Here is a 27,319-nt window from a genome sequence, read left to right as displayed (position 1 = left end):
ACACTGATAACTTTACCATGAAAAATAATAAGACTATTACCACAAAATTTTAGCCTTTTTCTGTAAGTCAGAACCAATGTAAAAGTAAGGAGCTGAAAATGAATATAACAACTGTTAATTATTTCTATACAATATAATTTCTCTTATTTTAGATTTTTTTCAAGGAAAGACAATCAACTGAAAAACAATTAGAACTAGTTATGGATGTCAAAAAGGAGGTGAGTTACTAAAGAAAACTTTTCTATAATATATAGATTTTCTAACACCATTAATAAGTTAAAATATAATGAAAGATGTTCCACTGATAGAAACAACAACAAAAATTCCTAGGACAAACTGAATAGGAAATGCAAAGGTCCAATTATCAAAAGAACTTCAAAATTTTAGTGAATTACAAAAATTAAGGTGTAAATGGAGTGGCATATTGCTTTTCTTTATGGTAAACTTTAACAACCACCAATTACTTCCCTATTTGTTTATAATGTTAGTATAATTGCAATCAGGATGCCAAATTGAGGATTTCATGAAACCAGTTTAAAGTTTGTTTGGAAAATTAAAAGGTAAGAAGAGGCAAGAAGTCTTTGAAGATTGTAGGGACATATTCTTTTAGATATTTAAATGTATCATAAGCTATAATAATTAAAACAGTGTTGAGTAGTACAAGATAAACAAAAATACATCAATGGAAACATAGAAAGCATAATACATTTGTGTGTGTGTTAATGCTGCGGATGCATCTACAATTTATATATTAATCAATGTTTTATGGGCAGTATTTCAAAAGAATGCTGAATTGTTTTAGAGACAGTATTGAGATAACTGATTAATGTAGTGGAACTCTGCATTATGGCTGCCTGATATCTTTTGAATACCCTTCTGACATTCTAATCATGTCTCACAACGTAAGCAAGTCCTGCTTTTCCAAGAGAATCCATAAATCAGGCATATGACTTCAATTCTATTACTCCTCCCACCACTGACATCTGAGGTAGAAAGGAACCATGATGTAGAAGAGGGCATATTCAGAGAGACCCATCTGGCAAATGTGGGGTCAAAAATGTTTGCTTTTTCGGAGCACCATGTCAGAGTTGCAAGTGTCCCACTGAATCTTTTTTTTTTTTTTTTAAGGTTTTCATTTGCTTGTTTTTTGGTTTGGTTTTGTTTTTTGCCAGAACTATCCTGTGGTGTGGTCAGGTATTTCTTCTGGATGTATTGACCAGGCTTGTCTTGTTCTAGGCTGTGTAGCCTACAAAGTCTAGTTCTCTGGCTCTCTCAGAGGTCTGTGAATTACCCAAAATCCAAACGTTGAAATCCTAACCTTCAATGTAACAGTCTTAGGAGGTGGGGACCCTGGGAGGTGATTAGGTCTCAAGGGTAGAGCCTTCAGTGAATAGGATCAATGCCTTTATAAAAAGACAGGAGAGAGCTTGTTTCACCTCTCTGCTGTCTGCCATGTCGGAATGCAATGAGAAGATACTCATCTGCAAGCCGGGAAGTGGGTCCTCTGCAGACCTTGGATCTGCCTGGATCTACCTTTATCTTGGACTTCTCAGCCTCCAGAACTGTGAGAAAAATGTTTGTTGCTATTTAAGCTATTCAACCTATGCTATTGTTATTGCAACTCAAGTTAAGACAAATAGAATCTGTTATGTGCAACTTAAGAACATGCATGGCTCACAATTTACTATTTGGGGAAAAATATATTTACATCCCTGCCTCATGCCATTCACAAAAATAAAATACACCTGGATTAAGAACTAAAATATTAAAAACCAAAATTAAAAAAAAAAAACTAATACCAAAAACAAAAGCCCAGAGATAAAAATGAAGTAGTAAACAAATTAGATTTAACTAACCACAATGGTCTACCACTTTGTATGGGTAGATCAAAAATGTGTCTGTGAATATACTACCAGACAATGAGAAATGGAAACCTGGCTAGTTAAACAACTTCAGAACATTATAAGATAAAATTAAACTCATTACTCAGGAGAAGAACTAAATATTCTTAGGGTCTCAGATCAGACAAGAATTTCTGTCTGAACTTCATAATGAACACAGTCTGTGATGAGATTTTATTGGACGATAACCAGAGAGTGAATTACACAGAACTATTTTTGATGATGGCCCTCAGGCAAGTCACATGGCATTACACGGAAAGCAGACTAATGCTGTTTACCCAGAACAACTCCAGAAGCAAATGTATAGGACTGGGTGTGAAATGTACCTCTGATATCATCAAACTAGATAGAATACATATTCATCAAAGAATCTCTTCCTAATATTTCTTTCAGGTGATCTTTTGATAAACAATTAGGGGACTTGAGTCCAAGTTTATACTCCTTTATTGTGTATATAAACAATCAAGGTAGGTGTAGGATATTGTCTCTCAGTGGCCCAGGCTATTTCCATAATTTTAAGGTTCCAGTACATAAATTGAAAATGTAGAAATGGCAAAGCTAGAGTTACCAAATCTGTGGTGTAATTTGAACACATACATTCAGCAAATTAATGTTTTGGACACATATACAAAGAAATAACTGTTGCATAACTCATGTGGAGATAACATGTAAAGGAAATTTGAGGTCCTTCTTGAATGTGAAGCACAGCCCCTGCTGGCCTCTGGACTGGTCCTGGTGAAAGTTGAGGAATCTGTGGGCCTAAATAGCCCAATCTTTACTCAGCCTAGAACCACAGGTATGGAAGCAAATACAAAAACAGTTTTGTTCATTTTAAATGGATGGAAGTATGCTAACTTGCTTTATCCTGTCGAACTCTTTGCAACCCCACACACTGTAGCCCCCCAGAGTGGGTTATTATACCCTCCTCCAGGGGATCTTCCTTACCCAGGGATAGAACTCTTACCTCTTTTGCATTGACAGGCAGATTCTTTACCACCAACACCACCTGGGAAGCCCCTTAAATAGGTGCCTGGAGTGCAGTCTGTATGTTAATAGATATGTAGTTCTAATTTGGCTAGACTCCCTACTTGACCAAGAGAAAAATTCCATTGATACATACCTAACTTAAAATATTGCTCTTCCTGGGTTTAACAGGCAAATGTGGAGGAAGGTCAACCCTGTGTGGGCAAATTTTTACACCCAGTTTGATGGAGGTGAAAGTCTATTAAAAAAAAAAAAATTCTAACCTAAGGTTCAAAATCATCCGTATCTTCCCTTGCCTTTCTTCCTGGCATGATTAGCTCACAGAACCACCATCTGTCCCGGTCACGTCTAGCTCAAGAAAATGACTTTACATCATCTGGATCCAAAGGAACGCTTGTCTTTTGTTAATTCTTCCCTGGTGTTTTCTGATTCTGTTTCACTGCCAGTCACAGGGAAGAAGGGCGGCGGGGGAGGAGGAGAGAACGGGACCCCGCAAAGATTGCTTCTCATCTCAACCCGGTGCCCACGTTGTTCCCACATCCGCGCCACGCACCGGAAGTTCGGTGTCAGAGCTGGAGACAGCACAGACCCAACTCTGATCTGCACGCGCTGTTTCGGTTCTTCTCTCAGAGAGAGAACATTCCTTTGAACTCGCCAGCAAGGGCTTGCCGGTCTCGTGCCCCACACCACACACTTTGGAATAACCTTAAGTGAGAACTCAAAATTGTGTGAAGGAAGGTGTTTTAAGGAAGGTTCCTTAAGGAAGGTGCACCATATGAGGAAGTCTCGGGGCTCCTGAGCGCGCCTCACGAGCGGAGTAGATGGCGCGTCGATAGCGCAAGTGGATTTGTTTGGAGATACAATGTTTCCAGGTGAGTTGAGGGGGCCCTGCTTCAGTTGGTAGAGTAGAAACAATCCACACTTCCAAGGGCAGTCTGTGAGGGAAGAAGTGGGGAGGATCATGGGAGGTGGGTGAATGGACACTGTAGCATCTCACATCTGGTGGGTGTTTCAGAAGGCTCTTGGAACGAGGTATGTCTAATGCTCAATTTTAAATTGTTCTGTGGCCGCCATGTAATTCCCCTTTCCACAAGCCTTCAGTGATGTCTGCTGTTAAATGAATTCAACAAGGAGGCCGTGAGACAACTTTTTTGGCTTCCACCTGTTCTCTATAAAAGCGGTTACCAAGCTTCCTTCTACGGAGCGCTTCTAGTCAGTTGGCATTGCTCAAGTAAATTCCCGCATTTTTATTATTCCTCAGTTTACCTTTTAACATTACCAAAGAACTTTGTGCGAGTGAACTCTGTGTCTTTTTTTGCTTTTTTATGGGAGTCTAATGAAGGAGTGGAATTTCCCTTCTGGGTTGCCAAGGCTTGAACAGAACTGGTATCCTGGGGCTGGAAGAATGACTCCCATGCTTGGCTGAACTATCAGTGAAAGGAGAAGCTCTGAACCAGAGTGACCTTAATAATTTCCAAGAGATCCCGTGGAAAATTTCCTCAAATTGGAGGAAGGCATTGGGCTTTTTGGAGGTTATAGAATGGAGGTTTGAGCCAAGCATGTGTGGATCTAAAAAGGCAAGGAGAAGGACTTCCCTGGCAGCCAATGGTTAAAACTCTGTGTTTCCAGTCTAGGGGGCAAGAGTTCAATCCCTGGTTGGGGAACTAGTCCTGCATGCTGGGCAGTACAAACCCCACCCCCACCCCCATCACCACCACCACCAAAAAAAAAGTGCACAGAGCTGAGATCTGAGTTATGTATATCTATTTGTGGTCTTGCTTTCTCTTTCCTACTAGATCCTAAAGGGACCTTCTCTTTTGCAGAACCACTATAGGCAACTAACCTCTTAGGTCTGAGATGGATATGGGAGAAGTTATAAGGGAAAAAAGACCCTAGAGACAAGTGCCTTAGTGGTTGGGGAGAAGAAAGGACATGGGAAAAATGGTAACTTTACCTCCACACATGTGAACAAGAGCACTAGCAGGAGGTAATTTGTGTTTTCTCTAACCATGGCATTCTAGAATATAATTATTTGTAATAAGTGACTGCCTTTTTTCTTCCTAGTTTTTTAAGTGACAGCTTTAACAGTCATCCCTGGGATCAAAGATCTCTGTTCTCACTTGGCAAATGACCAAAGGAGAGGCAATAAAATGAGAGACAGAAGAGGGTAGGCCCAGGGCAGGAAACAGATTTTAAAAAGAGTGAATACTCCCCTTGTTCCCCGCTACAAGGAAACCAGGGCATCCATTGCCTGGTCACGATCGTTCGGCACGCAGCCTCCTCTGCTGGGGTTCCAGTCATTGGATGAGGACCTCCCTGGGCTCCCTGCCATGGAGACAACATGTTCCAGTCTAGTATTTATACCTTCAGCTGGCAGCCCAGTGGGTTAGCATGTTTAAGAGTCAGCTGTGCCGCAGAGGACAGGCATGCAGTGGCCGCGAGGCAGGCCAGTCATGTATGGTGAATGGTGCAGCCCAGGAGTGCTAATGAAGTCAGCTTCTCTGCCTGCCTGGCGGGGTGGACCCTTCCTGCCACCCAGTCTCTTCTAAGTCTGGAAGCCTGGGGGCATAGCCTTCTCTTTTTGTCTTGTCTCCTTCATTCCCCATTATACTTTCCACACATAATATTGCCATTTTCTTCAGGGTCCTCTCCCTTGTTTCAACCTCTCTTCATCTTTTCCAATGGATAAGTCATTCTTCTTTCCATTGCATAATGGGTGAAAAAAGTTATTCCTCATCTGCAGCTCTCCATCACTTTCTGAGAGGGTTCCTCTTCTTGGGTGTAGGTATGCAACTTTTGAGATGGACTCAGCATCCAGCTTAATTTTTCTGCATAGTAAATGCAGAAAACTTGTGAGAGTGGGAGTGAGAAGGAAGAATTCAGGATGAAAGGCACAGGAGATGATGACATTGAGTGCTGTGGGAGCAAAAATTTTGGAACAACTCCTCTTCGGTGACAGAAAGAGAGAAGGGAATTTGGAGAATGTGGGGAGGAGAAAGAATGATTATGTTGACAGCAATATCTGCTATTTATCCAGTACTTAATTTTTGTTAGGCATTATACTTAGCTCCTTTTGTTCATTATTCAATCCAATCCTCCAACAATGTTGTAGGCTAAGTTTTATTATCCATTTGCTGCTGAGGAAACCAAGGCTCAGCAAAGTTAGAGAACTTGCCCAAAGTAACACAGCCAGGAAGCTGTGAAATTCAGTGCAAGTTCTAGCTGACTTCAGAGCTCAAATTCATAATGACTAAATTATATTGACTCGCCAAGAGAATGTATGACTGGACCTTCAGAAAGGCAGAATGTTGAGCTTCTAAGTGACTAGATTTATTACCTGGGAGGCTCAGTGACCCTCTTCTTTTTTGTGAGAGGGTAGGTGGCACTGAGGTGGCCACTAAGCCACTGACTGGCCTGCCGTCTGTATATGCTGGTTGGCTGCCTGCTCCTCAGTGTCGGGGCCTTTTGTTCAGCTTTCATGCAAAATGTGATTCTGGATCTGGTCAGCCTGGCACTTTTCATTCCGAAAGACTGCTGAGGTGGGATAAAACAAACCCAAAGAGCAGGGGAATAAGAGACAAAGGGTTAGAACCAACCAGTTTCTTTCATACACAGCAGTATTTTGAGAAACTCTAGTCCATAAACAACCCATTTCAACAATACTTCCCCAAAGAAAACATTCTATGGTCTTATTCAAGTTTCTCATATTGCTGTTTAAAACCATTTCCTTTGTTTTAGGACAACTGTGTGTGTAAAACACATGCAATTTCAGGGGACAAGACCTCAGAATATTAGAGCTAGAAGCGACCCCCTCCCTCACTGTGCAGATCATGAGCTCAAGGTCCCAGGATGACTTTAGAGTCACAGATCTATATCTCAGTCCTTTCCCTGATGCTTTACTAATGGTGTAATAACTCTTTAGCCAGAGACAGGATCAACTCCCTCCTCTAAAACACTGCCTACCCTGGTGATGGATGTAGTGAGGATTAAATGAAGTGCTCTACCTGAAGTGCCTAGAAAAGGTCCTATAAGAAGTAAATGCTCAACAAATGCCTATGCCCTTTCTTGGGCCATGTTATTCATCTATTCAGGGTAGAGCTAAGGCCAGAACCTTGTTTTCTGATTCTCCTGTGTGTGTGTGTGTGTGTGTGTGTGTGTGTGTGTATACATGCTGCAGAGAAGTGTAATGTCTGCTTCCATGAAGTGACATGATTTACTACCCTTTGTAATTCTATTAGGCTCTATGATAGTCCAAGCACTTATTTAGATGATATTGTTCAATCAGTGCAACAAAATGGTAAAGTTGGTAGACAGGGATAGTATCACTAGACCCACTTTACACATCAGGGAAGGGGGACTGGGAGAATGTGATTTCCTTCAGCCCCACGGCTAGTCAGGGGCGCAGTTAGACCACCAGGTATTACTAAAGAGATAAGCAAGAGTGAAAGAAATACTAAGCTGGAGGTCATAGATGACATAAGTAACTGATAATTCTGATTAGATAGTGAGAGAAAAAATGGACTTTGAGATGATTGAGCAAAAGACCAAGAGAAAACACTGACAAAGCAGTAAACAACCCACCATGAGGGACTGGGGAAAAGTAACACTGGTGGTCACTGCTGGCCACAGAGTAATGTTCCTGTCAGATAAGTTCTGGTTACTCAGCAGTCCTGAAATTCTCCAGCCCATTCTTTCCAACTCACTCTGCCTCTACAGCATCCTAACTGCACAAACACTCTTCTTCAGACAAGAAAACTGAAAACCTTTTTTAAAAAATCACATTTCAGTTTCAATTTTACTCTCTAGTCTCAAGGTAAAGGTATTCTAAACCCTAGAATTTGGATTGCTTTAAATTTATTCATCTGGGATATATGAACATACACAGGTACTCCAGTCTTCCTAAAATACACAGAGTTCAAACATGATAATGATACAGAGAAAATTCACCGTGAGAAAATGAAAGCTGCTCCCTGACTCTTCCATCCCCACATCTGCTGCACCCAATGGCACTTAACCCTGGACTTCATTCTGGTGTTCTAAGTTTATACCCTCAGATTCTGATCTTTTTGAAAACCTACCACATGCCTCTCACAAGCTGACCTGTAATACTCTGTGAATATACCAAATATCATTGGATTGTATACTTTAAACAGGTGAATTGTATGGCATGTGAATTCTTTCAATCAAGTTGTTACATTAATAAAGTTACCATAAAAGAATTGAAAGCACAATCTTAGATATGTGCACACCCATTTTTTATAGCAGCATTATTCAAAATAGCCAAAAGGTGAAAGCAGCCCAAGTGTCCAGAGACCAATGAATAGAATAGCAAAATGTGATATCTATACTTATCTATGTCTATATTTATAATCTGTATCTATAAATGTGTTATATGATATGTATACACACACTGGAATATTATGCAGCCTTTAAAAATTAAAAAACAATTATTTTGGCTGTGTTGGGTCTTTGTTACTGTGTGCAGGCTTTCTCTAATTGCAGAGAGCAGGGGCTACTCTATAATTGCAGTTTCTGGGCTTCTCTTTGCAGTGGCTTCTCTTGTCACAGAGCATGGACTCTAGAGCCTCAGGTCTTCAGTAGTTGCAGCGCGTGGGTTCAGTAATTGTGGAACACGGAGTTAGTTGCCCTGTGGTATGTGGAATCTTACTGGAACAGGGATTAAACCCATATCCTCTGCATTGGCAGACAGACTCTCAACCACTGAACCACCAGGGAAGTCCTATGCAGCCTTTAAAAAGAAGGAAAATCTGACATGTGCTACAATATGGATGAAACTTGAGGGTATTATGCTAAGTGAATAAGCCAGTCAAAAAAATACAAAACTAAATCATCCCACTTGTCTAAGATACCTAAGATACTCTAAGTAGTAGAGTCAAATTCAGAGCCAGGAGGTAGAAAGATAGTTTCCAGGGGCTGTAGAGGCAAAAGTGGAGAATGGTTGTCTAAAGGATACAAAGTATTAGTTTTATAAGATGAGAAGAGTTCTATAGGTTGGATGCACAGCAGTGTGAATGTATCAAACATTAATGAGCACTCAGTTTAGTTCAGTTCAGTTGCTCAGTCCTGTCTGACTGTTTGCAACCCCATGAATCACAGCACACCAGGCCTCCCTGTCCATCAGCGACTCCCGGAGTTTACTCAAACCCATGTCCGTCAAGGCGGTGATGCCATCCAGCCATCTCATCCTCTGTCGTCCCCTTCTTCTCCTGCCCCCAACCCCTCCCAGCATCAGGGTCTTCTCCTACTGAACACTTAAAAATGGTTAAGATGCTATGTTTTATATTATGTGTTTTACCACAATTTTTTAAAAGGGGAAATGGGGCTGTGGTTCATGTGTACCATTTAAGGGGAGCTGCAGCCTGGTTGCCTGTGAAATTCCAGTAAACAATGATAGAAGAACTTTCAAAATCTGATATAGTTTTAGAAGAAAGTAATGGTCATGTTCTACCCCTTAATGATTTCAAAGTTCTCAGAGATAGGAATTAAAAGAGAGTTACTCTAGACTTCTCTGACATTGATAGGAAAGGATTCATATTTATTAATTCATTTACACACAAACATTAAGTGTGTGCCTACTGTGCTTTAGGCATGGTGCCAATTGCTGGGAAGACAGTGGCAAGGTGTCACTGCCCCAACCCACATAGGTTCTACAGTCTGATGGGCTGAATCAATTGATATGGAACATGACTTGTAAAAGTCCAGAATGTCTAGGCTTTTCATTCGTGTATTTTATAGAGTCTTTCATGAACACTGTGGTAACAGCCACCACTGCAACTATCTCTTGATACTTTCATATACATTTTCTTACTACTTGGTTTGATTTGATTCTGACCTCAACCCACTCCTCCCACCTCTTAGATTATAAGTTTCTTGAGAACAGGCCAGTCTTACTTATTTTATATTTGCTACAAAAGTGTATCCTCTACAAAAAGTCCCTCTAGCGGACAAAGTGCTATTCACCCAGAAGCTCCATAACAATTTTGTGAAATATGCTGAGGTAACACTAGCCCTGTCACCGTGACCAAAATAGTGACTGCTGCTTTCAGGGTCCTGAAACCATCCCAGCCACCAAAGCGGGTTGTAATACACAAGGAAATGTCTGTCCTACAAATTAGGAAAGATGTTTTAAATTATGTTGAGGGACTTCCTTGGTGGTCCAGTGACTGGGACTTCACACTCCCAATGCAAGGGCCCAGGTTTGATCCCCGGCCAGGGAACTGGATCCCACATGCTGCACCTGAGTTTGAGTGCTGCAGCTAAAGTTCCCTCATGCTGCAACTAACACCTGGCCAGACAAATTAAAAAAAAAATCATGTTGATCCATCCCTGGTTCTTCCTTGCATTATGAAGATTTGGCCCCATTTTATGAAAGCTCTTTTTCCGTAACATTACTAATCCTACAGTGAGTATAAGCTGAGAAACACGAGATTTATTTGCATGTGCAAGTTTGTAGACCCAGACCTCATACTATGCACGAACTCATTTAACTCATGTAAAATCCTATTCAGGCTAGAAGTATCCAGAGTGGGGCAAAGAGTGAAAGAAATTAGGCAGTTGTTGGATGTTTTGAAAGTAATGATCTGGAGTGATGCCATCTTATTATTGCCTATGAGAAGAGTCTGCAGTCAGAGGCCTCTAAATCAGAATTATGCATTCAGATCCAGTTATTTAGTGAAATAACAGTACTAAATTCCTAGTTGTATGCTATTTCATTCATCTTCATAATCAGTTTCTGATGGAGGCATTACCAGCTCATTTTACAGATGGTGAAACTGAGAACTAACAAGGTTGGGAGATTCCACAATGTTCCACAGCCTCCAAGTTCACATATCATGACATCTCAATTTTAATATTTTACTGAGTTAAGAGACTTAAAAAAACTGTAAGCAGTCTGTGTTGCTCAGGAGTTGCTAGTTCTTTAAGATCCAGTAAGCGTCACTCTTGCTTTCCTGAACTTTGAGCTTCAGTTGCGCGTCAGACCATGGAGGTGGCCAAATGCTGATGCCATGGAGCAGCAGTGGGCGGCGCCACTCAGGGGCAGATGAATTCATGCACCTCCGACATGCCTGGCCAGTCTGCTGTTCACGTGAAGCGATGCTCAGCAGATCAGGGCCACCTTGGTCTGCAAACGCAAGTCATTCTTCCCTGATTAATGCAGATTTAATGTCCAAGGTTACAAACTGCTGGGAGGTGGAGAGGGAGAGAGCGAATCTCTGCAGTTTGAGGTCACCAAAACGTAAGCAGCTCTCTCTAACTTGGAGTGAGACAGGTACTTCATGTACCTTTCCTGTGACTTAAGGCAAGTTACTTAACCTCTCTGAGCCAGAGTTTCTTGTGTCCAGAAAGTGGGGCTAATAAACCTTTCCTCAGAGAGGTGCTAGATTAGAGATCATACATCAAAAGAATCAAGTGCATCATAAAACTTCAAAAAAGAGCTATTATTATTGTTGTCATTATTACAACAAAAATAATTAGTACTAGTAGCCTGTGGAAAATTATTTCTACCATAAATTTTTCAGTGGGTAAATTGTTCCAGTCACAGTTCTGACCACCCCAGCCCTGATGCCCAACAGCTATTACTAACCCCATTCTCGATTCTTTCATCACCATCCACCTCTTATTTCTTTCTCCTTTGACAAAAGTCAAATTTGATGAAACTTCATATGTCTCCAGATCAATCATCCTAGTCTGAGAAGTCAAGCACCAGGTGTTTGAATGAGCACCAGAAAGTGTGCCTTGGGGAGGCAGGTGAAGTCAGGAGAGCTGATGGGAACTTTGCCTGGTTTAACCCTCGGTTATCCTTAGGACAGGCCTTGGTCAAACTTCCCTAGACAAATGAGCCTCAAATCTGTGTTTCAAACATTTCAGTTTCCTTCAATAGTCACATTCAATGTGTAACACTTTCCACTTTTAGAAGCTGTCTGAGCCTAAACTCTAAACCCAGGGCTTTGCTTCTTTTCCCTTCACTTCTTTGATATTTCACTCACTATAGTATTGTACTGTATACCATAGAGCACTTTGGTTTTGAGGGTTTTTTCCTCCTATGTTATGAGTTATTTCAAAGAAGAATGTTTCTGAGAATTATACTTTCCTGTGATTATGGTCATTGCATTATTTTTATATTTTCCCCACAAATTTTGCCTCTTTCATTATTTGCCTTAGGAAGCATACATTATTTTTATTTGCTTTCTCTTGAATTAGATTTGGGTTTAATGCTCAGAGAAAAAAAACCCCTGTAGAATGAACTAGTCCTCAGACAGTGCTATAACTAGGGGAGCTGATGGCTTACATCAATCACTTTGAGTTTTATTCTAGTTTTTACCAACTTTAAAGACAAAAATATAAAGGTTGAGAGAGAATGAGACTACAGTAAAGAGACATTGTGTTCTAACATTAAAAGCAACAGGGAGCCCAGCTTGGTTTGAGGGGCTGGGAAGGATCTTTGAGTGTCTCCTGTATGCAGGCACTTTACAAACTCACTTAATGCTCTTGTGTCAGATCCCACTTTACAGAGGAGGAAATTTGGGCTCAGAGAAGTGAAAATAACCTTGACCAAGATCATGTGTGTAGTAAGTGCTGGAGCTGAGCTAACATGCTTCCCAGTTTTCCTTGGTGGACTCCAGAGCCCAGTCATCTACCGCTGCATGACTGCTCCTCATCTTTTATCCGTGTTTCCTCATTTGTAACATGGAGAATCTGGACTGAGAACTACGAGGTCTCCAGATGGCCCTTATAGTGTTAACACTGTTAAGTACAGAAGTTGTGTGAGCATGATTAGAAGGATTGGCTGTTTATGAGCCAATCAGAGTTACTGGTTAAACACCTCTCTACCAGGCCAAGGTGGGAAGGAGAGGGTAAAAGTTAGACAGAAAAAAAAAGCAAACCAACTTGGGTGAGAAGTCTATAAAAACTGGGTGTTGCCAAAGGTTCATCCTATTTGGCAGCTGCTGCCTCATCCACAGCTTCTGATAGATCTAAGAGGACTCTCCTCTCTCAAACTGTAAGTAAAGAGCCTCCTTTGTCTACCTGAAGAATACCAGGGAGTCAGAGGTTAGTGACAGTATTAAGCACAGACAGGAACATTTGTTGGCTTTTGTTTTCAGGAAAAGTGTGATCGTGGCTGAAAGCGTGGTGATCTGTTGAAACGATTGTTTTCCTCTCTACCCATCCTAGTAGATCCAGACCGATCGAGTTACCAGCAGTCCCTCTAAGAGGGCTCTTTTGAGTCTTTGGCTTAGGGAAAACAGCGTGAATAGTCCTATTTGGTTAGATTCTACTTAGTTTTTGAAATGCCTGCTCATTTCTGCTCCCTACATAACAACTGCTTATTCTAATGATTTATTTACATATCTATCTCCCTGTGTCATTTTCTACATTCTCTTCCCACACCTCTTAGTACTTGCACTGAAGTTTCTTTGTCATAGAAATGAACTCTTGGCTTGTTTTTCCCTTCGTCTACACCCACGGCTCAAATGAGAAAACGGAACAAGCATCACAGAGCATAGTCGTCCTTTGATTATGAATTGTCAAACATTTCCCTTAGTGGATACTTTCTATAACATTTCCTACTATAGAAAATGTATGAAAGTCCTACAGCTTAAGGTATTTAAAATCAAAAGCTGCTGATGTATTTTGCCACATTTGTTCTACTATCTGAAGAATAGGCATGTTGTGAGGATATGTTGCCTTTTAAAGTAAACTTCTCTTTAAATAGTTGGGGCTTTCCTGGTCACTCAGATGGTAAAGAATCTGCATGCAATGCAGGAGACCCAGGTTCCATCCCTGGGTCTAGGAGATTATCGGTACCTAGAGTTTCATTAGCTGATGTGGATCCAGCAGGGGCTCCTGATCTGCTGCCACCATCACTTGAAGCAAGGTTCACCTGCAGACAATCCAGGCCCAGGCTGGATCTGAGGTGCTGGGTTAGGGAACAGAGTGTAGTTGCTGTAAGTCTAGGGTTCGTTTGGTTTAGGTGCCAGTTTAGAGGAAAGAGCAACACTCGGGTCTCTTTGAGCTGCTCTCCATGTGTTCAAAGGCACCAGGGATCAGGCTGCTTTAGTGCATCTCACTGGACTTGTCACCAGGGAATCAAATACATAACAAAGCCGTGGGCATGTTCCTGCATCTGTATGTGAAAGTGCTACATGCAGTGCCTGACAATCATGGGCTTCCAGTGAACAAGCCCCTCATGTCTTCTTGAAAATCCACCTGCCTTGTACATGGAGAAGCAAATGAATTCTCTACACCCTTATATTCTCCAGGAGTTAAATATTGATATTTTACACATTATTATATTTTCAGAGAGTCTCTTTAAAGAAGGCAGAAAAAACTATACTACAGGGTTTCATCTGTTATTCTGCTGAAGAAGGATTGGAAAAAGAATTCTAAGTCATAAGCCAGTAGAATGTGAATTACAGTCCTAAAACATCACCACTTAGAAGGGGTATCAGACACATTCTTCCTGGGCCTGAATTTCCTCATCTCTAAAGTTAGCAAGGTTGATACAGATCCCTCTGAGTTCCCTTGTAGCTCTGTTTTCTGTAGTTACCTTCTATTCATGTATGTTTGTGCTCACAACCTTCTCCCAGATTTGCATATGTGTTACCTGATAATATGGGGCTTCCCTGGCGGCCCAGATGGTAAAGAACCTGCCTGCAATGCAGGAGACCTGGGGTTTGATCCCTGGGTCAGGAAGATCCCCTAGAGAAGGGAATGGCAACCCACTATAGTATTCTTGCCTGAAGAATTCCACAGACAGAGGTACAGCCCATGGGTTCACTAAAAGTCAGACATGACTGAGCAAGTAACACTTTCACTTATACCTGTTAATATATTATGTTTAGTAAATAATGTAATATATAAACTTATTCACTGAGAAATAAAACATTAAAAAAAAACCATAAAGTGAACTATGAGAGTCACCCCACCCTATTTCATTCCCCAGGAGTAAGCTCAGTGTGGTTATTCTCTGCTTATATAGACCCATAAACAGTATGTGTGCATACCATTTTTGTTTAATTTAAAAAAGAGTGACAGTATGTATTGCATACTTTTCTGAAACTTGCTTTTATTTTTTCTTAATCATATAATGTAAACAACTTCCTATCACACTTTTTAAAAAGTTGGCATGAAATAAAATAAAATAAAATAAAAAGTTGGCATGAGACCTCAGTAAGCAGAGAAATCATTCTCTATCATTACCCACTTCCAGCTGGCCTCCTCTCATCCAGGGGTGAACATTAGCCTGTGACCCTGTTTTATGATTAACAGAGAAGCAATATTTGTGCTGATGTGGTACAGAACTTTAATCCCTCTGTAGAAGTTTAACTTCTCATAAACAGTGTTGGTTCGATTTGACCTTTTCTCTGTTTTTTTTTTTTTTTCTCATGTTGAGTCAGCACACTCAGACTGAAGAAAATCACTTGGTAGTAAACAGAAATATGGAAGTCCCCCAGGGAATTATTTTTTTAATTAAAAAAGTGAGACATACTGATTCCAGACATTTTCATAAAGCCTTATAAAAAGCATCCTCATGTTTATTATGTGATTCCAAAAATACATCCTAGCAACTACAATGAGTAGGTTGCTCACAGGTCACATGTGATCCATCTGGCAGTGAGACAACCAGAACAGACATTACAGCCACTTAACCCATAGTAAGCTAAGACTCAGAGAAGTTATCGATTTGCCCATGGTCCTAGTGAGAAGGAGGCAGAGCTGGTCCTTGAACCCAGGTCTGTCTGATCTACTTCTGCGTAAACGTGTCAGATATTTATGAATTGGTAATGTGGTGTGGGGTTAGTGAAACATAGCTCAAGGACTTTCGGTACTCTGGGGGGAATCACCAAGGACATTAGAGTCACCCAAAGGCCAGTTCCTTTCTTCAGTCTCACTGTTTACGTGGAAGAAGGAGTATTCCTCCTCATCCCGACATGTGCCTCATTAGCTATTTGTCCTTGGACAAATAATTAAACTGTCTTACATTCTTTCCTTATCTGTTTTATGGCAGAGGGTGTGGAAAAGGGGGAAGCCTGGCTCCCCTTGAGATTATTGTGAGGAGTGCACTTTATAGTGTATGTAAAGCAATTAGCAGAGTGCATGGCAATAAATAGTATTTGCTATTATTGGGCTACGTTTTTCTTTTGTTTTATTAAGGAAACATTATTTTTTGGTATTTTTCAACTCCTTTATGACAGGGGAAAACTTTAGAGGAGAAATCTAAACTGAGAGAGAAAATTTGTACTTTGGCTTGAAATTCACCAACCTCAGGTTGGCTTAAATCTGACATGAAGATCTGGAGATCAGGTCCAAAGCTAACAGTCCCTGACTACAATTTAGGAACTAACATATAAACAGGGGGAACACTATTTTCGGGTGGCTGGGATGTAAAGGACTTTGGAAAATTATCTTCTCTGTGATTATTGCCCACTAACCTGTCCTGGTACCCCAGTGACAGCATCGTGGTTCTATTCTTGGGGTTAAGTGTTGAAGTGAGAGTAGCCACAGCGAGTGACATCAGTTATACCTTGTCAGGAATTAGTTCGGTAACCACTGACTTCTCTATCAAGGGACAGAACACTGACAGCTTGCTTTGAACAGACACAAAATATCAAGATTGATTTGCTATGAGAAGGACAACTGGGTGAGGAACTCTGCCTCATCCTAGGTGGGACCTTGGACAAGTCAGTTAGCTTCTCCGAGTCTTAGCTTGTTCATTAATTAATGAAGATAATACTTGTCCTTGTTATCTCATTGTTGAATGGATGGAATGAGAACTGAGGGGTCCGTTAGTTTCCAGGAAGCAGAAAGCACAGGGCATCTACCCTGTGTGTGAGTATATGAGGGGACAGGAGACTGGGGAAAGGAGAAGACCACAGGGTAATCTTCACTACCATTTTTTTCTTTGATAATCCAACCTATTCTAATGTGGTGAATCCTGTGAGAATCCTGTGAGTTTGCATTTTCAAGACTAGCCCTAAGTGGCAGCAAATAGGAGCAATGATCCCCTTCAGATGACCACTACTGAGAAGTTGCTTGAGTAGGGGATTTTTGAGCCAGAGTCTGTCCTTGCCAAAGCAGTGAAGCTGAGAATTACTGCAGCAGGAGTCATCACATGACGTTTGCATCCTTGGAGCTAATAGGAACATCCAGCCCAGAGGTTAGGAAAAATCCTCCCTGTCTGCCCTAGATAGTCTCACAGGTGGCTGAAGATAAGAAAAAAGGGACGCACTCCACCCTCTATGTCCCAAAGCTGAAGGGAGGTTAAATTCAAGGCCAAATGGCAGTTTCTCCTCTCAAGCTTGCTGCCTAGACAATACTCTGGTGGGACTGCAGGGGAACAGAGTATGAGGAATGGCCACAGAGGCAGAAAGCTTCACTATCCTGGCCTCAAAGTCAGCCAGGGCCCCTGATGGCACCAGGAATCCAGAGAATAGAGAGACAGTCAGTTACTGCCATGACCCCTGTTTGTCAGATTTGAGCAGATCACTCATTCATTAGTTGGTTGAGTTTTAAGATCAGTCATCCCAGCGATTTCCTGAAAGACTTTCTGTTTAGGATCACCCTGACATTTGGCATCCCACCTTCATCCATTATGGCTACTTGCAACTACTTAGGCTTCAAAACAGAACAGACCTTATTTGTTTAGCCAGTTGTAGAAATGGGCCAGAAATGTCAGAGGGGCCTATGGGGCTTTTCTGCACACCTGCTGTCTTGGGCGTGAATCCATGTGAAAGACCCACAGTTCTATTCACAACTAACTCTCCTACACTCTTTTCCAGACCTGTCACCATGGCCCACCAGTTTCCAGCCCTCACTTCAGAACAGAAGAAGGCACTCTCAGAAACTGCCCGGCGCATTGTTGCCAACGGGAAGGGGATCCTGGCTGCAGATGAGTCCGTAGGTGAGTGTAGGAAACATCACACTACAAACATACCCCTGATTCTCCACTTAGCAAAGGCAACTTGATCACATGCTCTCTCCTCTCAGAGGAAGTAAAGGTTTATGTACACAGGAGGGGGAACAGAAGACTCAGTAAGCACAGACCTTTGTGCTTGTCATTCCAGAAGGCAGATTTCTGAAAACCAAGTGAACAGGCTCAAGTCCTACACCCAAGCTGTAGCAAGGCCAGGGACTCAGTAAGCAGGATGAGGCCTCTGCCGCTAATGAGAAGTCAGGGTAAAGCCAGCCAAGGCTAGGCGGTGAGAGCAGCCAAGTGTCAGCATCAGGAATGGGGCAGAGCTTGTGGCTGAGAGCAGCTCCGGATGGCACAAGGGAGGGCCTCGATGGCCCCCCGATAAAATGACAGGAGTCAGAGGAGTCAAGAGCCTGCCTAACCCCTCCTTCCACTGTCTATACATCTGGCCAGATCAGGGCTGGACCAGGGGAGCTAAAGAGGCCTGAGGGCCTTGCAGCCCCATTTGTACCCAGTGGTGGCATATACCTTGGTGACACGCCCAGCACATGTGCTTCCTCACCGGCATCACGACAGCAGCTAAGTCTTTTCCTGGGGAGACAAAAAAAGAAAGAGGAGCTCTGAGTCACTCAGTCATGCCCAACTCTTTGGGACCCCATAGACTGCAGTCCACCAGGTTCCTCTGTCCATGAGATTGTCAGGAGCTCTGAAGATCTGAATAAAAAAGAGCATTGCTGCCCATCCTGGTGGGGATCAGTGGTTGGTATGGAGGGGTTTGGCAGGGAAGTACCAGCCTGCTCCTTATGCTGCCTTCACCTGCCCATGTAGGCACCATGGGGAACCGCCTGCAAAGGATCAAGGTGGAGAACACGGAGGAGAACCGCCGGCAGTTCCGCGAACTCCTCTTCACTGTGGACGGCTCCGTCAGCCAGAGCATCGGGGGTGTTATCCTCTTCCATGAGACCCTCTACCAGAAGGACGGCCAGGGAAAGCTGTTCAGAGACATCCTCAAGGAAAAAGGGATCGTGGTGGGAATCAAGGTGAATATATCTCGCTCCCATCTCACCTCAGCCACACTCACAACACAGAGGCTGGGACAGGGCCAACATGAGGAGCACTCTCATCATCTAATTGCTCTTCTCACTCCTTCCCATCCTCACCATCCCACTGAGAAACAAATCCTCTTCTAGACCTTTCCAGTACCTTCTTCTTTCAACCATTTTCCTACAAAGAACTTAATCTCTTTGTGTCTCCACTTTCTCATTTCTAAAATGGGAATAATAGTACCTTCCTCACAAAGTTCTTATAAAAATAAAGTGAGCTTGTAAAACAGTGCCTATCACACCATTATTATTTAGTTCATGATAGTTATTGCCACTAAAACACTTACTGTTCTACTGTAACTAGGTCTTCCAAAACGTCATGAACTTCTCGAGAGTGATCATTCGTATTTGTTGAGTGCTTACAACCCCAGAAGCTCATTTACTCCTCCTCACAACCTCTAGAGATAGACTCAATTGTTATCCTTATTTTATAGATGAGGCAAGAAAACAGAATTACAGGGAGTAGTATAATTTGTCCACAGCAAGGCAAAATTGGAGCCAGTTCAAACCCAGACTGCTGCCTCTTGGGCTCACGCCCTTAGCCTCTGTTATGTTGACAGTGGAGGCTGCATCCCTATTCCTCTCAGCTCCTGTAATAGCATAGGGCTTGATATGTGCAGTGCTCGATAAATGTCTCTTGAGTAAATGAATGAATCATTTAAAGGAAGTGGCTCTTATACAGGCACCGCTTCATCTCAGGTGCTATCAGATTACTTCTTGCTCCTCAAGCTCCAGGCCTGTGCTTCCCATACTTTCCATCCTCTTAGGGTTGATACTCTTAACCGTTCTTTCCAGATCACTTCACTTCTACTGTGGGCTGAACGGTGTCCCCTCAATGACTAACGTACCTTCCTAATTCAACTCCTTGGTTTGTGAAAGAAGAGAACTACTATTTAGCACCAGGGGCTCTGCTTGTATTTTCCAGGGACACCTGACACCTGCTAATTGTTAATTATTTATATTCACAGTTAGACCAAGGAGTTGCTCCGCTTGCAGGAACAAACAAAGAAACCACCGTTCAAGGTGAGGATTTTGCCCACTGATATGAATCATACCAGTATATACCAGAAATGAAGACAAGCGAAGAAGTGATGGGGGGAAGCAAACTGTGAATGTCACACAAGTTTTAGAGCCACACACCTGTTCTTCAGCCCTAGCTACTCTACTTAATAACTGTATGCCCTCAGGCTAGTCACTTAAATATTCTGAGTCTCCATTAAAGTAGGATAGCAATATCTACTTTGCAGAATAGTTGTGGGGATTAAAGTAGACACTGCACATAAAATGCTTATCACAGTGCCCTGGACAGAGAAGATACTTTATACTTGGGAATATTATTTTAGAAAAATCTAGCATCAGTAAAGAGGAAAGATCCCAAGCTATGGGATCAGACACACTTGGGTCTGGATGCTGCTTCCATCACTCACTAGATAATTTTGCAAGGTTTATTACTGCCCGAGATAGGTATAGACCATAGCATTGGGTTAGCTAAGCAGACTAAATCTCCGCCTTGTCTCTCTTTAGCTATTCAAACTTGAAGTTACCTTACCTCTCAGAGCCTCAGTTTTTGAATCTGTAAAATGAATATACAACTATGAGTTATATGGCTATTAGGTTGTAATAGTATAACAACTATTAGAGTTGTTATGATTATTAAATGAAATAAGATGTGCAAAATATTTCAAATCATGCCTTGGAACACAGTAAGTACTAAAATATTAGTTTCCTTTACTCGTCTTATAGAGTATATAATATGTATATCAAAATTAAATTTATTAAACACAGATCTTTTGACTTGGTACTGGAATGTTTATTTCTTTGCTGGATGTTTTGGGTCCTCAAGCTCTGTGACTGAATGCTAAGCAAAAGGGGAACTCCTTCACTTTATCAGTAGCAGTCAGGGATGCAAAGAAGCCTTTCTCTCTCATGACTTGCAGGGCTTGATGGCCTTTCTGAACGCTGTGCTCAGTATAAGAAAGATGGTGCTGACTTTGGGAAGTGGCGTGCTGTGCTGAAGATTGACAACCAGTGTCCATCCCATCTTGCTATCCAGGAAAACGCCAACACCCTGGCCCGCTATGCCAGCATCTGTCAGCAGGTGCTCGTCCTTACTCTTGGCCTCAAATACAGTAGGCGAGAGTTTTCTTCAAAGCCCAACTGTCTAATTTTACTGTAACCATACATGATCCTTCCTTTTCTCTCACCACTATATCCTGATGGCAATTTTTTTTTTTTTACTACTTATACTAGGTGTGGTAGAGTAAGATTTGGTTCCATAAGTCAGCTATGAATCCAAAAGGCAAACATCATCAAGTGTGGCCTTCTACCAAAGCACTGTAAGCTGAGTCTTGATGGCAATCATCTCTTGAGGTCAGGGCATTCGCATGTCTATGCCCCACTGTGGCCAAGGACATGATCCTCTTAATCCCTAGCTCAAGGGTGACAGCCTTGATCTGGTACCGATTCAAATAATTTGTTGGAGGATGGTAGCTTGATGCTAAAGTTTTCAACCTGTTGCGAAATGCCTCTGGGATCCAACTTAAGTCTGATTTGCTTGTGTGGGTACAATGCTGGGATTACCAGAATTGTGGGCACTTGGAGCTTCCCAATCAGAATTGAAAACATTGCTTGAATTCCTTAATTAACCCATACAAGAGCCACCTTTACTGGTGATTTAAGCTTGCCTGCCCTGAAAGGATGACATATAGGTTCTGAGGTAGTAGAATAGTCTCTAGAATGAGATACAGAAATAGAGTTTGCATTTACTGTACCCCATTTCCAGGAAAACTTTTTTTCCCCTCACTGTTCTTTTTTGGCTAAACCACAGATGCTCACTACATATCCCATTAAATTTATTTTCATTGACTTTAAGTCATTTATATGATATTTCTCCATCAGGGCTTCACCCTGTACCAGTTGGAATGTTAAATATCTTAAGGAAAAGATCCCAGTGGGCAGAGCTTCATTCTGTCCCCTCCACTTTCTCTTTAGAATGGTCTGGTGCCCATTGTTGAACCGGAGGTAATTCCTGATGGCAGCCATGACATGGAACACTGCCAGTATGTTACTGAGAAGGTAAGTCTTAAACATAAAGGTTCCAATGCCGGTTACAAAATCTGTTTTTAAGTGACAGTTGTTATGTATCAGCTGTTACAGGTGAAGTATTCTACAGTTAGAATCCTTATGTAGTTTTGAGAAAGTAAGGAGGTATTATCAAACCTTCCACTTCGGGGACACATGGTAAACTCCTTGCAAAGAAGCACAAGATCTGCACTATCAACACTGGGGTTTAAGCACCCATGTTCCCAGTTGTGGGACCTGGGGCAAGTCATATTATCTTTGGGGGCCTCATTTCCATTATGTTTAAGAAATTTTAAAAATAAGATGAGGCTTCCATGAGAAAATGTAAGTAGAAGGTGATTTTTTCACATATGACTTTCTAAATTCGCCACATTCTACGAATGCCACCAGACAAAAAGCATGGCACACATACAAATTTCTAAATTCGTACATCTGTAAGAAAGGAAGAGAGTCCTCAGTTTCTCCACTTGCAACATGAGGTGGACTGAAATGAGCTCTGAAAGCACTCCTGTCTCTAAAATTCATATTTTTATGATCACTCAGCTTCTATGGGGATAGAGAATGGAGGCTGATTTGGATGTCCCCGGCAAATTAAATCAAGGCAGACTCAATGGACCAAAGGGAGTAATGGGAAGGAAGGAGTGAGGGGCTTCTGGGAAGCAGAGCCATCCGGTAGCCCATGCAGTGAGCAGTTAGGGGAGGGGCAGCAGGGACAGGCTGGCTTGGCTGTGGTTGCGGGCATCACCCTGAGGGAAGCTTCAGCCAAGCAACATGTGGGAATTCCGTCATCCTCCTTCCCTGCAGGGTAGCAGCACCATGGTCAGGTGCCTCTGCGGCTGACTCTGGGTTTCCCCCGTGTGGATCTTGTGTCCTTCAGGTCCTGGCTGCTGTCTACAAGGCCCTGAATGACCACCACGTTTACCTGGAGGGCACCCTGTTGAAGCCCAACATGGTGACTGCTGGACACGCCTGCACCAAGAAGTATACTCCAGAGCAGGTGGCAATGGCCACGGTTACAGCTCTCCACCGTACTGTTCCTGCAGCTGTTCCCGGTAAGATTCTCTTTCTTCTCTAACTTGAGGTCTCAGTCCTCATTCTTTGAAGGAGTGCCAGAAGCATCTGCATGTCTTCAGGACTCTCCTTCCAGCCGCGAAACAGATCTCTGCTATCTCACAGGTAGCCAACACTTCCCCCTCAAACTCCATGATGCCACCTATCCCGAGTCCATCAAAATACATACAATCCATTGATTTCCTCGACATTTCACTGCCCTTTTATTTACTAAATCCCTTCTCTCCTCAGCCCAGCTAGCCTCAGCAAAGGCAAGCTAATCTCTCCAACCTAGTCCCATGCAAATCAAGTGGGGAAAAGATTGAGACATGACGTTTCTTTTAGGCTCCTTGCTTGCTTGCTTTCTCGAGCAGGGTACACAGCCAGGATTAGTGGAGTGGAATGGCTTCTCTCCTTCCAGGCATCTGCTTTTTGTCTGGTGGCATGAGTGAAGAGGATGCTACTCTCAACCTCAATGCTATCAACCTCTGCCCTCTACCAAAGCCCTGGAAGCTAAGTTTCTCTTACGGACGGGCCCTGCAGGCCAGTGCACTGGCTGCATGGGGTGGCAAGGCTGAAAACAAGAAGGCAACGCAGGAGGCCTTTATGAAGCGGGCCCTGGTAAGACTCTTCTTCTTATGTACTAATCAAGTGGGTACTTGGGACCTGGCTCTCATTGCTTTCTTCAGGCCATGATGGACTCCAGAGAGTGTCTACCAGGCATTTGAAATTGTGGCATTAGAGGTTAGTAGGAAAGTCAAGGCTGGAGAGAGTTTTGAACTCTCCATACTGGGAGTATAATTGATGTTAGAAGATCGAAGGACAATTTCCACAGAGACACTTTAGAGGGACAATGAGAGGGCCAAGGAATAACATGGGATACCTTTCATTTTGGGAAGATGAAGAGGAGAAGCCACCAAGACAAGCAGATAATATATATTAAGATGAACTAAGGATTCTAGGAACAAACAGAATGAAGTTTCAAAGGGTCAATAACAGCACCCTACAAAGAGGTTAAAAATAAGGTGGGAAAAGACTTTGGAGATACTGGCATTGAAGGGCATATCAATGACCCTCAACAAAATGGGTTTAATAAAGAAAAGGTACCCATTCAAGATGCTTGTCAGGAAAAGGCACAGAAAGTTTATCAGGAACAACGGGGACAAAGAAGGGTCTTATTCAACTACTAACATTCCTTTTTGAGTATCTATGAACCAAGGATTGGGGTGAACAAAGCAGACACAGCCAGTGCCTTCAGGGGATTTAGAATTTAGCCAAATAGGAAAGAGCTTGGCATGTTTAAAGCAGAAGGATCCAGAGGAGAGATTAAAGATCAGGAAAGGACAGAGACTTAGAGGAAACAGTGCTACATGAGACAAAATGTTAAATACAGGTGGCAGAGCTGGTTTTAGAAAGGAGGGAAGAGATAGCAAAAAAGAAACAGAATGAGTTTGGAATCAAGTCTGTAGAGGTGGAGAGATGCAGTGGTTGATCACTGATTACAGGTGAGAGCATCTGTTGAGCATGATAAGGGAGTGGAGATTTCAGTCTTCACAGTGGGGAACTTGGAATAGTTGTTGAAGTGGTTGCTAGGAAATTGACCAGAGGTTATGGCCAAGCATCAAGCAAGATGCAGTTGAAATGAATTTGTTTGGTACATTAAATTAGATCCCGAATGTTCCTGACAGCTCTCTTAAGCATGTAGGATGATTCAGATGAGGCTAAATGGGAAAGAACAGGGTTGAAGAATCAGAGTTTAACAGGGAGATGGGACAAATTTGAGTGATAGCCTTATCCAGCTTGCTGCTGATGATGAGAGGGGAGCCTGGGCAAAGAATCAGGCGTAGCCAAAAGTTTGATGATAAGGCACTAAGGAAAGGAAGGCTACAGAGAAGCTAAAAACATCATCTCAGAGGTGGAAGAGAGGTGTGAGGTTTTAGAGGTGGTGCTTTACCTTCTACCCACTCCAGTGTTCTTGCCTGGAGAATCCCAGGGACGGGGAGCCTGGTGGGCTGCGGTCTATGGGGTCGCACAGAGTCGGACACAACTGAAGCAACTTAGCAGCAGCAGCAGCAGCTTTACCTTTTGATGATGATGGGTGTGACTCTGCTGGTGTGTGGCTGATGAGGTGGGAAGATACAACAAATATGATGAAGGGATTATGCAAGTAAGGGTTATCCACACAAAAGAAGGGATGCTAAGCTTGTCATCTAGAACAGTGGTTCTCAAGCTTGAGCATGCATCCAAATCACCTGAAGGGTGTGTTAAAATGCAGGTGGCTGGACCCAGCCACTGAGTTTCTGATTCAGAAGGTCTGGGGTCAAGCTGGAGAGTTTCCATTTCTAACAAGTGCTTAATTAGGCCCATGAAACCTAACTTCAAAAACCATTGTAGATGTAGAAATAAGTCCTGGAGAGATCAGAAAGTGGCAACAGTGACTTGAAGACAGGTGCTGTTAAGTGGCATTTGAGTGTTATGACAGGTTTCATAATTCTGAAGTCAACTTTAATTGGAATTTACACAGGGTATCCAATGATATTACAATAACAACTACATAAAAATTATGTATTCTTATGGACAAATACATGTAGAAAATGTAAAACTTATTAAAACATTTTTTTTTCTTTTTGCTATAGTGAAGCTTCAGCTACACTTGCCTGATGTTTGGCAATATGTCTGGTCAGTTTCCTAGCAGACTACTCAACAACTATTCCAAGGTTCCCAAATTGAAACTGAGATTTCCATTTCCTTATCACTGTACGAGTGAGAAGTTTCTCAGCTTTAATTTCTAGGACGGTTGTTGCAGTATTGCTGGTACTACAAAGAAACCTTCTTAGTTACACAGAGTTCAGGCTTGCCTGCGAAATACTCAGAAAACTGGGATTTTAAGAAGGAAGTAAGGTATCAGCATAAAAGAAAAGGAATGGTATCAGCAGCAATATTTAGCAAAACCACTGCATGGAAGAAAAATCTACATGAAGGTGTATCTGGTTTCAAATGAGAAGCAAGGAGGGTCAAGCTCAGCTTGCTCTAACTCGGTCTCCTCTCTCACACTTGTGTTTTAGGCTAACAGCCAGGCAGCCAAAGGACAGTATGTTCATACGGGTTCTTCTGGCTCCGCTTCCACCCAGTCGCTCTTCACTGCCAGCTATACCTACTAGAACCCGAGGCTCACCAGCTTGGCTCTGGCGCTCTAGGTGTCTTGGTAGGAGGGCTGAAAGGAAAACGACGACTTTCCGACTGACCCTGGAAATCAGATGAAATTAGGTTGGAAACTACTGGAAACACAACACATGTTAAATTCTTAGACACATGTGGAAAAAAATCAGTTATGGAAACATAAGTCTGAATATTAGGGATCTGATGAAATCTCACCCAGTGGTTTCCTTATAACGCTTCTAGTTCCCCACACCCCAAAGTGTCTATCTCAGAAAAGAACAGACTTTAAAGCAGAACCAGCTCTCCATCCAGATCACCAAATGAAACACCTCCCAAGCCGAGTGCAGAGACGTGCATCTTATTAAACAGTCTTAGCAGTGGTGGGTTAAGAAGGAGACAGCTGCAATCAAACAAAGAAATAAAATGTTCTACAAACCTTCCCTTTGTATCAGGTTTTACTTTGTGCTCTTGCTTCCAAAGGACTTGATACATTTCATTACCTTTGACTCTACAGACCTGACTGCCATTAGCGTCAGGATCCTCAATGTTGGTTACCCGTTGGACTAACCTGGCAAAATTAAAACACCCAGGATGCTCAGGCCACGCTCCAGCCAAGTTTGAGAACTATCAAGCTAGATTTCAAGTTTGAGGGTATTACTTTGGACAATATAAAAGTAATGATTTTGGTGAAAAAAAGTAATGTTTTAACTGAAAGGAGCTGAGAAATTCAAGGGGGAGAAGACATGGAGGAAAGCAAAGAAAACAGTAATTTATTTAATGGGGAGTCAGGCTACTACTTGAAATTGATGGATTAAGAAGTAATGCTTTGAAAAAAAAAGAAAGTGCTGTAAGTCTATTAAAATAACAAGAGAAATGGATTTAATCATTAAAATATTCCTACCTATAACAAAAATATAGAAGAAGGTGGTAAATTAAATTCTTTGTCTTGAAGACAAAGTTTGCCAAATATTACTTAGAGTGGATAAATTAGGAAGTAGAGGCATAAACATATGATTTAGAGGAATAAGACAGAATTAATTCAAAGGGACTTCTGAGGAAAAAGACTTGGGAATGGGACACAGGGATGATGTTTACTTACGTACTTC

The 27,319-nt window shown here is 42.2% G+C and overlaps 1 protein-coding gene across 1 annotated transcript; it reads left to right on the top strand.

Annotated features, from left to right (window-relative positions):
- Nucleotides 1–12,759: 12,759 nt before the first annotated feature.
- Nucleotides 12,760–26,653, top strand: ALDOB (aldolase, fructose-bisphosphate B). The gene is made up of 9 exons (XM_043453690.1): nucleotides 12,760–12,906; nucleotides 17,687–17,808; nucleotides 18,649–18,860; nucleotides 19,892–19,946; nucleotides 20,861–21,021; nucleotides 21,915–21,998; nucleotides 22,882–23,056; nucleotides 23,476–23,675; nucleotides 26,120–26,653. The coding sequence occupies exons 2-9, from the start codon at nucleotides 17,697–17,699 to the stop codon at nucleotides 26,213–26,215; spliced, it is 1,095 nt and encodes a 364-aa protein (XP_043309625.1). The 5' UTR covers nucleotides 12,760–12,906; nucleotides 17,687–17,696; the 3' UTR covers nucleotides 26,216–26,653.
- Nucleotides 26,654–27,319: the final 666 nt, after the last annotated feature.

The sequence above is a fragment of the Cervus canadensis genome, chromosome 30, assembly GCF_019320065.1.
Source record: "Cervus canadensis isolate Bull #8, Minnesota chromosome 30, ASM1932006v1, whole genome shotgun sequence".
NCBI lineage: Eukaryota > Metazoa > Chordata > Mammalia > Artiodactyla > Cervidae > Cervus > Cervus canadensis.
The sequence above is the reverse complement of the archived record's forward strand: the minus strand, read 5'-3'. Positions and strand labels throughout refer to the sequence as shown.

Excerpts from the sequence above, each read along its gene's own strand:
- ALDOB (XM_043453690.1), top strand. The coding sequence starts at position 17,697 with ATGGCCCACCAGTTTCCAGCCCTCACTTCAGAACAGAAGAAGGCACTC. Across the intron at positions 19,947-20,860 it reads CAAAGAAACCACCGTTCAAG|GGCTTGATGGCCTTTCTGAA; the intron begins GTGAGGATTTTG and ends CATGACTTGCAG. Across the intron at positions 23,676-26,119 it reads CCTTTATGAAGCGGGCCCTG|GCTAACAGCCAGGCAGCCAA; the intron begins GTAAGACTCTTC and ends CTTGTGTTTTAG.